The sequence below is a fragment of the Rattus norvegicus genome, chromosome 16, assembly GCF_021556685.1.
Source record: "Rattus norvegicus strain SHRSP/BbbUtx chromosome 16, alternate assembly SHRSP_T2T, whole genome shotgun sequence".
In the NCBI taxonomy this organism is placed as follows: Eukaryota; Metazoa; Chordata; class Mammalia; order Rodentia; family Muridae; genus Rattus; species Rattus norvegicus.
This window is the reverse complement of record NC_141549.1, coordinates 81848861-81861452: the sequence shown is the minus strand read 5'-3', so window position 1 is coordinate 81861452 and position 12592 is coordinate 81848861. Positions and strand designations below refer to the sequence as shown.

General features: G+C 43.4%; 2 protein-coding genes across 2 annotated transcripts in view; both read right to left on the bottom strand.

Moving 5' to 3' along the window:
• The window catches only part of Erich1 (glutamate-rich 1), a gene marked incomplete at its 5' end in the record, with an annotated part of 52793804 nt that overhangs the window by 1802911 nt on the left and 50978301 nt on the right, over positions 1-12592 (bottom strand).
• Csmd1 (CUB and Sushi multiple domains 1) overlaps positions 1-12592 on the bottom strand; it is a 1600021-nt gene that overhangs the window by 51617 nt on the left and 1535812 nt on the right. For both annotated transcript variants that reach the window (XM_087588866.1, NM_001037327.2), the window contains exons 51-52: positions 10949-11143; positions 2165-2338 (exon numbers count right to left, since the gene is read on the bottom strand). In XM_087588866.1, the coding sequence (XP_087444992.1) occupies positions 2165-2338; positions 10949-11143 (369 nt within the window). The remainder of the gene's footprint in view (positions 1-2164; positions 2339-10948; positions 11144-12592) is intronic.

Below are 12592 nucleotides of genomic sequence, written 5' to 3'. Positions count from 1 at the left end.
TCATGAGGCATCCAGTTAGCATGTGGGCTCCGGAACTCTGAAGCAATTATGGTGCCAGATATACAGTATCTGTGCCAGGTTTAAGAATGTGCCTTTATTGATCCATCTGTCTGACTATCCCACCATCTATCTACCTTGGCAATAGCTCAGCTCTGCTCCCTCCTGCTCATCCACTCACCCACATATTCCACAGGCTGCACAGCTGGCTGTGGCTTCCCCTGGGTCTACATTCTTGTTGGGTTAGATTATGTGATCTACCCACCAGCAATCTGTTACTCCAGCACAGGGATATGCTCATTACCATATTAGGCAGATTATGAATCTCAAAGTCAAGTTTCAATGGTCACTGTGAAATTATATTTCTCAGCTGAAAAATCTTTACACTAAATTTACCGCCCATTGTTTAGCCAGCGATACAGTGGCTGTGTCACATCTCAGCCCTTTCCTGGGTGTTCATCTCCATGTTAAATACTATGCTCCTCTGATTTCATTGCATTTTCCCAAGCCCATCCAACTTCTCACCACTCAAATTTTCTTCTTCATACCCTGGAGGTTTTGCTCTTCTTATGTTCAGTTTAAATTTCTCCTGGCTCAGAAGTGAGTCCAAATTTTTTCAAGATGGATTGCATCCTATCAAGACCACATTGTGACAATGTAGAGTCATGTGTCTCAACCTGTGGAATTGAAGCCTTACGTTTGGATAGAAGGATAACAGAATAAGGAGGGACTTATTTCTGACTGGTGGAGCATAAGGAACCTAAGAAAGGAAATCATTTAATTTCCCCAAGCTTCCCATGCAACCTAACCTATAGACTTACCTACCAGGCCAAAGCAGAAGTTGAGTGTTTTGGATCACTCACCCCACCCCCTTTGGTGCTAAATTCCACTGAAGTAGAAAGAGGGGACATTGTCTCTATGTTCACTGCCATCTGAAAAGGGCTTTACAATGGCCACCAATCCTTAAGAACACTCAAGAAAACACAGATAAGTTTCTGGAAGACTAAGGGTAAGACAGGTACTAGAATATAGGAGGATGCTAGAGAAAGATAAGGAGAGCATTGAAAACAGGGTAATAGAGAGGGGCTGGGTACTAGAAAGGTGGGGTGATGGAAGGAGATGGGATGCTAGAAAGGAGGAATGATGGAGGGAAGTGAAGCAGTAGAGGTGGTAGGATACTGAAGAATTAAGGTGAAAGGGGAAGAGAGATGAGAAAGGGAGATGGGATGATAGAAAGATGGGATGGTGGAGGGAGATAGTACCCTGAAGGTTGATGAAGGAAGGTAGGGTACTGGAAGGCTAGAGGGATGGAGAAAGATGGGATGACAGACATAGGTGGGGAAATGGAAGGATGAGGTAATAGAGGGAGGTAGGTACTGGGAGGATGGGGTAATGGAGGGAGATGAGATGATGACATAGTTGAGATACTAAGAGTTAGGTGATAGGATACAGGAGAGAGATGGGGTACTGGAGAGAAGTAGGGTAATAGAAGGAGTGGGGACTGAAGCAATAAGGTGATGGAGAGGGGCGATAGAAGGCTGGGCGGATGGAAGGAACGGGGCTACTGGTGATGGGTAGGTCACTGATAAAATACTAAAGATTTGTAGGACACTGAAATGGTCATAAGGACATCAGTTGGAGCAACTCTGAAATACTGGCAAATCTGAATTGCACAGTCAAAGCTTCGTCCACATTGAGGATGTCCACATCCTCTACTCTAAAATTATTAAAGAACAACATTAGGAAAACAAACCATGGTATTACAGATATATACAACTTTAAACAGCTTGGTTTGATGACCAACACCTCAGTTCCCTGATGGATTTTTTTTTTTTTTGGTTCTTTTTTTCGGAGCTGGGGACCGAACCCAGGGCCTTGCGCTTCCTAGGTAAGCGCTCTACCACTGAGCTAAATCCCCAGCCCCCCCCCCCGATGGAATTTTAAGCTGTTGAAAATGTAAAATGTGTATAACTATGCCAGATGATGTACAACATGCCCATCTTTTATTTCTTAGACTTTTAGACACTCCGAGAGTTTAGACATGGAATGGCCAGATTCAGAAAGGCTGCCAGAGACTTAAGAGCCTGAAGCCTTGTACTTCCCAGACTGTGATCCATTCTCAAGGTTTATTTGAATTGTACCACATGGGAACTTCCGAGTAGCTTACCCAGGCACCTTGTTTCAGATCCGCTCCAGAGACCATTGGCCAAGCACTCCCGGACATGGGAGCCTACAAGTGTGTAGCCAGTATTGCAGGTAAAGATGGCGGTGGCTCCATACATAGTGAGCGTCCCTATCTTGTTACCATTTGGGGGAAAGGACAGGCTTCCACAGGAGATGACTGGAAGAGAAAAACTGTGTTAGTCCAAGTCTGAGATACAGCAGAAACCCTGGGTATTGGTTTTCCTAAAAAGCATACAGCAGGGAGGTCTGTCTGCTAGGCAGAGAGGTCCAGTCTGCTGGGACTTGATGGGTCAGTATTCTCAGTTGGATTTTTCTTTCTCTATTGCTCTTAACATAAAATCTCAGATGTTCTAGCATATCCCAAAGCCACCAAGGTTCCTGAAGTGACCCATAGTTATTTCATTCTCACAGATTGATAACCATTTCTTCAAAATGGACACAGTGTGTAATACAGTAATCCACAAGACTATCTACTAAGCAAGTAGACTGTCTACTTTCCTTTCTATATTCACTCTAAGAATGATTCACTTGTGGGGACACTCACATGTACCTGCCAGGGATGTGAGAAGTGTCTTCTCAAGGGCCACCACCCAAACCCAGCATGGTGGGTTGAAATTTAGCACCTTTGACTCTACCTCCAGCACTAAGATCATTTTCTTTCCAGTTCTTTGTAGGACCTAAGGGTGTCTTTGTCATCTGAGATTCAATAGGACATAGTTTCTGTCCTATTGACTCCAAATTAGTCCATTTGTGGAGGTAAGTTAATGGTCACCCACAGTAGAAATATTAATGACACCGACATGTTTGCATCTCAGATACATAAATACTTGAGGACAAAACCCACTGGATCTTGTAATAGGAAGAAAAATTCTAAAATCTTCAAGGCTGAGGGGACAACAGAGGCTCACTAGTGTTTAAACAAGAGTGGAAGTTTGAGAAAAGCTCCCCAAGAGAAATGGTCAGATCACTACTAAGCAATGACATGTGCAGGACATGGCCATGCCAGGAAGTGGCAAAATGACAGAGCTCCCAGCCACAATAAACGGGTAAGAGATGGGAGGAGAAAACAATCATGAGAGAAGATCTTTGCTCAATCAGGTGAGCACGGCCAGCCTCCTAACAGTCTCAGATGGTACTGAGAAAGACTGAGGACTATGAAAGTCAATGCTGAAGACTATTTTAGACACTGAATTAACAAGGCAGTCAGTATCTTAGCTGTTTTTCTCATTGTTGACACGATACTCTACAGAAGCAACTACAGAAAGAGATTTATTTTAGCTTGGAGTTTCATGGTGGGAAAGTCATGGTGCTGATAAAAGCAGTGAACACTGCTCTCATGAGTGTGTCAGGAGCATGAGGCATCTTGCTTACCCATCGCTAACCAACAATAAGCAGAAAGAGACAAGAATCTTCAAGGCTTGATGCCTCTGGTGATCTACTTCCCCTAATAAAGCTATGCTTTCTAAAGGCTACACAAATTCCCAAACAGTTTCACCAGCTGGGACTAAGTACTCAAACAACAAGTCTGTATGAAATCTCACACGTAAGCCACCATCGCCTTGATCCTAGAGGGCTGGTGCATTGATGACTTGGACCCTAACCCAGTAGATCCAATGATTGACATGTGAGTGGACCATGAGAACTATGACCTCATCCTAGAATGAATCCGTTGATGGACTAAAAGTCATAATGAACTATTGTGATGTTGTAGAGACTAGAAAGAGTGAGCCTGCTTAGGGAGGGGACACTTTGCAAGACACATCTTATTCACTTTGAAAGACACACCTTACTCCTGGCACTCCTCTGTTTCAGCTTTCTGGCAACCTTGGGTGAACAACTTTATTCAGCAAGGCCACAGCACATTCCAGAAACAGGCAATAAAAAGTGTACAAGCCACTGATCGATGGGGACCCCTGCAATTATGACCCAGTTGTCCCTTTTCAACATTGCTTTTCTTGTCCAGGTAACATGACTCTTGTCCATAATGCCACCTGCCATTTTGAAGGCTGAGGCTAGGGGACTGCCATAAAGTCTGGTCTAATGTATGAGAAACCCTGTCTCAAATTAGAAAATAAAATAAGATTGCTCAAAACCATTTTCTTGGGGATTTGTCACTGTGATTAAAAAAAAAGTCTAGCATAATATCAGATGAAGAAAAATGATATGAATGTACCGTTGAAATAGCCTCTCCTTAGTTTAGTGGAATACACGGTGGTATGACTTCCACTTAGTAAACAGGCAGACCTGCTTGCTAAATGTGATCTGTAGGGGTCACTTGCCAGGAATCAGGAGTCCACCTCCAGACAAAATCTTGCTGAGAAAGGCTCCGCATTTCTTAGTGTCTGAGAGACTGCTAAGCTAAACCTTCACAGCGGCAAGTGTGAGCTTTCAATAATTTGCTAGCATGTACCATATCAAATGTCAATGGATTCAAGAGGGATTTAGGTTTTATAATTTGCTGTGAACTTTTCTCTAAGCCTTTTCCCAAACACTGTGTGAACCCTACCTTGAACTGTGATATTTAGCAATTCATGTTGAAACTTCAGTGCTTATCACGGATGTGTTCAATGACAAGGCTGGACCAGTTTCCTAGCTGAGAGCTTTGCAGACCTTTATCAGAAGAGCAGGAAGAAGATGCGCTTGGGATTCTATCCTCTCAGTCTTGGCTCACACATCCTGGTGAGGAGACTATTTAAAGTCTATCCTCTAATGAGGCTCATTAGATCACAAGCAACTAACAGAACAACCACTGAGCTTCTGGGCAGCTGGATAATGGGATTCTAAGCCTAGAGTTTCTCTTGGCTGCAAACGCTGCTCATTAGTAAGGGTGGCAGAGCAACTTGGAAGAGCCTAATTGGGGAGACCATCAGCACTAAAAATAACCCTGTCACAAAACAAGGAGAAAGTCTATCCATGCTATCCTCCCTCCTGGTCTCCCAAAATGGATTCATTAGCTGTGCTTTTCCCCTAGCACTCAAAACATGTTCCCACTCACAATTCACAGCACTCTCAGAACCCAGGTGGTGCCTTTGCACAGCAAAGGTGCTAAGTTGAGGGCACCCAGAGAACACCCTATGAGGGTTCTCTGAATGTTACTTTTCTATCATGGCAATGGGTGACAAGCCACATCTCCTAGGCAAGCTTCGTTTTCCCCTCTTCTAGTATTCACAGGAAGATGAACTTTGAACCAGTAGGCACATGTTTTCTCATACACGGCCATGAGGCCAGCATTCCTGTCAGAAGAATGGACCTTAAAAACAATCTTAAATATTGATGCTTTCTACTGCTAGAGTCAATACAGCTCCACGATTCTGCACAGCTCACAGCATCCATGAGCAGTCAAGAGCACGATACTCTGCTGTGTGTGAGAAGAGGCAGGACCTGAGCGGACACCTGGAGATGGTTGTAAACATACGAGGGAGTGGTGCCGGACTACAGACAAGTCACTATGTAAGGCCTACAGGCCCACAGCTCTGGTCTGTAACTGGGTGTAAATCTGAAAGGCCTCATCCAAAATGAGGTGCTCATGACAGAATCAGCTGCCATCAGTGAGGAGATATTAGAGCTATTGGTGAGTCTCTCTTGTTCAAGCCATGATGTACAATGTCCACTCTAATAATAGAGTAGCAGTGGTCCTCAAGCCAGAGGTTAGGAAGCCTATGCTGATTTTTGTGGATAGACCTCTGCCATTGGGTTTAGTCATCCGTCAGCACATGCCTCTGGCTAGCAATCAGAAACTACAGAAGCTATCCTGCACCTCAGTTGGGTGAAGACCTGCTCTCAGGAAACGTGAAATCAGTAGTTAGGCAACAGAGACAGTCTAGAACATGGGTGATGTTTCCTGTATACATTTTTAAAGGTCTAGTTTGGCTTTTTGCAGATACATAAAATTTAAAATGCAAATATTTGAGTCATGTATTTCCACAATAAACATGTTTCTTCTCTTAAATATAAAGTATATTTATACTTTATGAAGTTAAGAGAATACTGGATTCCCTATTGTGTCAGAATTTTGTCTGCCTCCTGCAGAGAGAAGACTACAGTGGGAAGATTTCTTTCTCCTGTGTTATAGACACTCTGAGATCTTAGAACCACTTGGAGTGATAATGTCAACCCCCACTCCGATCTCTCCCCAACCCCAAGAAACTGGAGAACTTAGCTGTTCTCAGGGAGCTGTGATGTACTTGGGGGTGGCCAAGGATCTGTTCCTCTGGATTAAATGACCACAAACCGGGAAACTTATCACCCTGGATCCTGAGCAGACACATAATGGAAAATAGTAGGTTCCCTTCACATCTCATTGCCTGGCTATTCTGAGATAAGCCACAGGTAACTTAAACCTTATAAATTACAGTTCCAGTGCTATACCAATGGTTTCCATGACAACACATTTGAAGATGCTGCTGATTCTATCCCAGCACCATATGGAAAGCAATGGTTTTTTTCTATAGGGATACAGTCACAGGCTAGAAAAGTGGGCTTAGAAAAAAAGTGTCACTCTAAGTATGTTTAATTGAGAAATTGAATGGTGTTTGAACTTCCTGGGGTTTTCAGGCACCCATTTCAAAGAAAAGTATATTATTACTAGTATTGATCTTGTGTTTTTTCTAGATGTATATGGGTAAAATAGGGATCATGAGAAACAAAGGAAATCTAAGTTATAATAAACTGCAGCTTCACAAGAAATACAAACTAATGCGCTGACTGATTTCTGTAGATTCCAGAAAGTGAACATGTAACATCCTAATTTCTTTCTCTTCCTTCACTTTTGGAAGGGTCCGACCTGGGACTCCTTTGCTCCTCAGCAACCTATTTACTGTTTGCTCTGAGAGAGGAGATTTTTGTCTGACTTAATTTTGCAATTTGTTATAAAGAGAAGTAAGGTTAGATACTGAACTGAAGCTGACTGTGGAGGATACCTGATAACATGAATATTCATGAGGGCACAAGGCAAAAGTGGGAGGGAGACTGGAGACAAAAGCTAACAGAGCGTACTCATTTCTGTTCCCACATCTCTCCCCTGCTCTGCATCTGAAATGAGATCCTGGACATTTGAACACTGTGTTCATCATAAATAGCTTTTCCAAAATGTAGCCCAAGACTCTGCAAGTCCCTGGAATCTTTTCAGAGTACACAGACATCCCTCTATTCAGCCCCTAGACTACAAACTACCTGAGTTTTCATACCTCCACTAAAATGGCATAATTAAAGAAGTTCTGAGCAAGCATGGAGGGTCCAGCCACACCCATGCAGCCTTGTCCCATAGAGACTCAACAGGACGCTCTTCTCGCAAACTACTGCTCTGCTTGAAAAAAATCTTATTGTGTATAAAAGTATACTATTTTTTGTTAGTATGGAAGGGGCTTGGTATCATTTTATATAAATTAATATCCATTTATGTCTTCTCGTTTTTCATTAAAATTGCTTAAATGGTTTCAAATAATTAGCAGTTTCAACTTACAATATAGGAAAAGAAAAATTTCAGGAAATCATTGAGTTTCCCCCTGGTCACAGCCCCCTGTGTAGTCCCAGGTACAGTGTTTTATTCAGACAGGGCTAGCTTAGGTTCTGAGCCAGTTCACTTTTGGTGACATGGGTGAGATTGACAGGCTGAGGCTATCCTGGAAGAGTGAGCCCTTAAAAAGGCCACTTGGTTCCTGTCTTCTGAGAGAGGGAAAGCAAGACGCTGGGGAGGGTCAAGGACACATGTTAGAATCTGAGAGTGGATCCCATGACCTGAGATCGTACATTGAGAACCAGCCATAATCACAAGGACCCATGTTCTGTCTGTGAATGTAATCGGATAGCCAGTCCTGACTCGGTCACACTCATATGCAGACGGGACTCCAGTAGCACCATGAAGACAGCTCTGGAAGGCCCCAGGTAGGAAAGACACAAACCCTGTGATTTCATCCAATGTTATATGCTGCACCTATCAGTCTATCCCATGTCACATGTAGAACCTGAGGGCCCACCTAATATCAAAAAAAGAGACAGTCTGTGTCCATCCAATGTCACACGAAGAAACTGTAGGCCCACCCAATGTCACATGAAGAACCAGTGGGTCCATCCAATGTCACAGCAGAAACTGTGACTTACCAAGTGTCATATGAAGAACCTGTGGGTCCATCCAATGTCACAGCAGAACCTGTGGCTTATTCAATGTCATATGCAGAACCTGTGGGCCCATGTAATGTCAGACACAGAACCCAAGGGCCCATCTGTGTCACATGGAGCTACCACATTTGGAATAAGTGTTTTCCCAGCCGTAGATACAGCACTTCAGGTAGAACCAACAGTACTGTAACCTCGACAACAGTTGTTTCTGAAGTCAGGGACTCTCTCCACCAGAGCTTGTGGCAAGAGCCTGGAGAGTATTGTCAACTCCTGGGTATCATCTTAAAAACATGAGCAACAGCAAACAAGGCCTGGCATGCTAGACAGCACCGTAACCTGCCACAATAAGTCCGGAGTGTCTGCTCTGATGCATCTCTGTTTCCAAAGACGAGTTTCTGAAAGTTAGCAAACCTTTTTTCCAGTGAAAAAAAATTTCTAAAATGCATAAATAGAAAAAAAAATAACTGTGTTCATTTGAATGAGAACAGCCTTCATGGGCTCATATATTTAAACACGTGGTACCCAGTTGGTAAAACTATTTGGGAAAGATTAGGAGGTGTGGCCTAATTGGGGGAGATTTGTCACTAGGGTGGGCTTTGAAATTTCAGAAGCACATGGTATTGCCAGTTAGCTCTCTGTCTCCTACTTGACAATTATGATATGAGCTCTCAGCCTTTGTTCCACAGTCCTGGGGCAGTAACCCATGGACCTCTAAGCCTGATTAAACTTCTTGTATAAGTTTCTTTGATCATGGTACCTCATCACAGCAATAGAAAAGTGATTAAGACAGCAGTATCCACCTTTTCAAGTAAGAGAAAACTTCCGGTGGAGTCATAAGAGTAAGGGCACAGTTCTCTGTGAACTCTTCGGTCCTGGGCCCTGGTTTATCTTTCTCAAACACAGATTTCCATCTTGAAAACACTTTCCCAGGGCAATTTGGATCCCTGAAAAATGCCTGGGTAAACATCTGTCTTTATAAGACAGCAAGGATTTCAGAGATGTGGGAGACACAAGAGGAAGTCATAGCAAAGGGGCTGTCCTTGCCAAGACTGACAAATCAGACAGGAATAGTATATCTTAAGCAAAGCATAGTCTCAGGTAGACTCTACTGACTGTGGAAAGCACTGTGCATCTGTGGCAGCATGCAAAAGAGACACATTGCAGCACATGGCACAGATGTCATACACACATAGCAGTAAGCAATTACCAGCATGTGTAGTGTATATTCATAGGGTTGGAAGGTGAGTACAGTTGATATGTGGCTCCTGTCACATCAGATGGAGATAAGGAGTAAGGACATGTGTGACAGGACAACTGATGTCCAGGACCTTAGCACAGGCATGGCACTAGAACATCAGGACCTGGTTCCACATTCTGTCCTAGTAAGAGGTACCTTGCTGCTTCTGGGTTTGGTTTGAGAATCAGTAAGACCCCAAGTTTGCAAAGACTCACTTGTAGGTGTGAAGTATTCTGGAAAGGCAGGTTCAGGCAGTGGCATCAAGATGACCTTGCCTATCAAGGTCCTGACATAGACTGAGAGGGATACATTAGGTGGCCTTGGAATCGGGTATAAGAGTGTATGGAGAGTCTGCTGCCTCTACAGGAGACTTCCATGAACCCCTCTAGAAGGCCAAAGTCTGTCATGTCAGAGCCTCTGTGCTATCCTTGTCTCTTCTCGACAGCCTAATTCTGGTTCACGAAGAGGCTTTATGGAGTCAGGGGATATGGATGGGATGCATAAGTGTGGGAAAAATGTATCAGGATGATGGCAGAGAAAATTAACTGTGAGTTCCTCGCCAGGCATTGGATACCTACAGGAAGGAGCCATCAGAGCCACCAGGAAGCATCACAGCTACACTGACAGCAGCTTTGGGAAGGGTGTCCTTGGGAAGCAGGGTATTTAGGACTTGGATATCTCATGCCACATCGTCCTTCCTTACTTATCTCTAGGTTCCTGGGAAGAGCTTGTCTTACGTGACGAATTAGCATTTGCTGTATTAGAAGTCAGATTGAAGTTGTTATGCAAAGCACCTAATCACACATTCCTTTGTTTTTCTCCTTTTTATTCTTCCATTCTTCCTAAGCTGTGTACTGCGCAAATCTCTTGCAGTTCAACTGCATGTTTCAATGTTTGGTAATTTCCTGTCAACAATCGGTAAGATTGGATATCAGAGGTATATAAATCCGAAGGCGCTCCGCACAATGTCAGCTTTGTCTCATGTTCTTATTCATTCATATTTAACTGTTCATCATGTACCTGAGAGCATAATCATCTCCCTTTTTAAGACAGCCATTGTGGAGGACAGGGATCTTCAGCACAAACACTACTTCCCAAGATCCTAATGAGAAGTTTGTCACGGCTTTCACGCAGAAGAATAGCCAGCTCTTCAAATGTGTGCTTTTATTTGTCTCTAAGCTCAGATGTGGCATATTTGACTACTCTAATATCCTGAAGTTTATAAAATACTGTCATTAACAAAGGAGCACAGTGTTAGATGTTTGATCCTGTAGTGCCGGTTTGAGCTTGCCGTATTAACACAGGGCTCTGCCTCAGTCAGTAGGACTATGATGGTGTCTTTGTAGGTGGTCCCATTGATGCTGTGTCCTGGAGTTCTGCACCCTGTTTGGGGAAGGGCCTGTTATCACTTACCTTTACATCTGGGTCTGTCCTCCTCAGTGTTCCAGGTCCCATTGGCTTGGCACTGCAACAGCCTCTGACCCTGCAAGAAGTAGCCAGGACTACAGCTGAGGAGAACTTGAGCTCCATATTCATTCAATGATCCCGAAACCAGCCTCCAGAGCACGTGCTCTGACAGCTGGCCTTCGATGCTGGGGCAGGGCACCGCTGTGAGAGAAACACCTCAGGATCAGTATGGCTTCCTGACAACTCTTATTGTCACTGCTCTAGAAAGTAGGGACTGCTGGTATGGGAAACTCATCATGCTATGTGACCTGGATACCCCCAACTCTTTCTTCATGACTTCTTTGTTTCCACATAATCATTCAGGAGGCAACCTGGGATTCCAGCCTGGGAGCTACTGTCTTGTTACTGGTGCAGAGGGCATCTTGTAGTCAGACTGAGATACAATCATAGGAAACCACTCCTTCTCTGTTCGTCACATACATGTACACACATGCCCTCATTCATACACAGGTACATGAGCAATACTTGTCCTTACACATGTACACTTATACATACATACACACATGTGGAAACACACGAGCATATTCACATGTATGTACATGTGTATATACATTCACAAATATACAATATGAATATATACACACACAGAACAGATTCATACTACTAGGTTTATGAGTACATGAAAATAGTTAGGCATGCTATATTATCACTGTAGAAAAATTATTTTTATAGTAATTTAAAGGAAGGACTTCCCATTTTCTAAGGCAATAAAAGACAGAAGCTCTTGAGCGTAGAGGCAGGAGAGCAGCTGCGGTATCAGGCTTGGATGCAGCCCCAGGACAGTAGACTCCAGAGAACTTACAGACAGACTGACATACACACTCTATTTGGAGGCTATGCAAGTATAGGTTTGTTTATGCAAAGTATGATGGTAATTTAAATGAGTTTTAAGAGTTAGGCAGAAGCAAGAACCACAGCATTAAGCACAAAGCTTCTTTAGTTGATATCTGTCATCATCAGCCAGTTACCCACACAACAGAAGGGGCCAGGTTAACCAGTCTTGAGCTCAAAAACAACAGCTGGAGAAATTGTAGCTTTCCTAGAGTGATAATAACAACATGTGTTTTGCTTTTCAATTTCATCCACACTCATTATCACTGAATCTGCTGTGTCAAATGCTACAAATTCTCTCTTCCTCCTATGGTGACTTCCTGTTCTATCTTCAAATAAACTATAAAGAACAGACATTTAAGAGTAAAAACAATGAGGCTAAAAAATATGAAGGACAATTTGGTACTCTAAAAGCAGTCTAAAGGATATGCCTCTTAGATGTTTGCAGATTCAGCAGCTACTGTCTATGACCGTGGATGTACAAATGGTTTGCTTAACAGCCAAAATTATGTCTTTCTGTGCCTAGGGTATGTCCGTAAAGCCTTCAGCCATAGGAAGTCTGAATGCAGAGAAGTGTGGTAAAAGTCATTCCCTTTGTGAGTGTGTGCTTCTGGAACTAACTCTGGCTTTCTAGCCATCGGATCTATTGCAACCTCTGCTTCTGGGTAGCATTGGGCCTTGGCTCAAAGTGGAAGGGGAGTTTTCCTCTGGCTGATTCCATCCTCAGCACCAATCCTACATGTCCACTGGTGTCTTGCT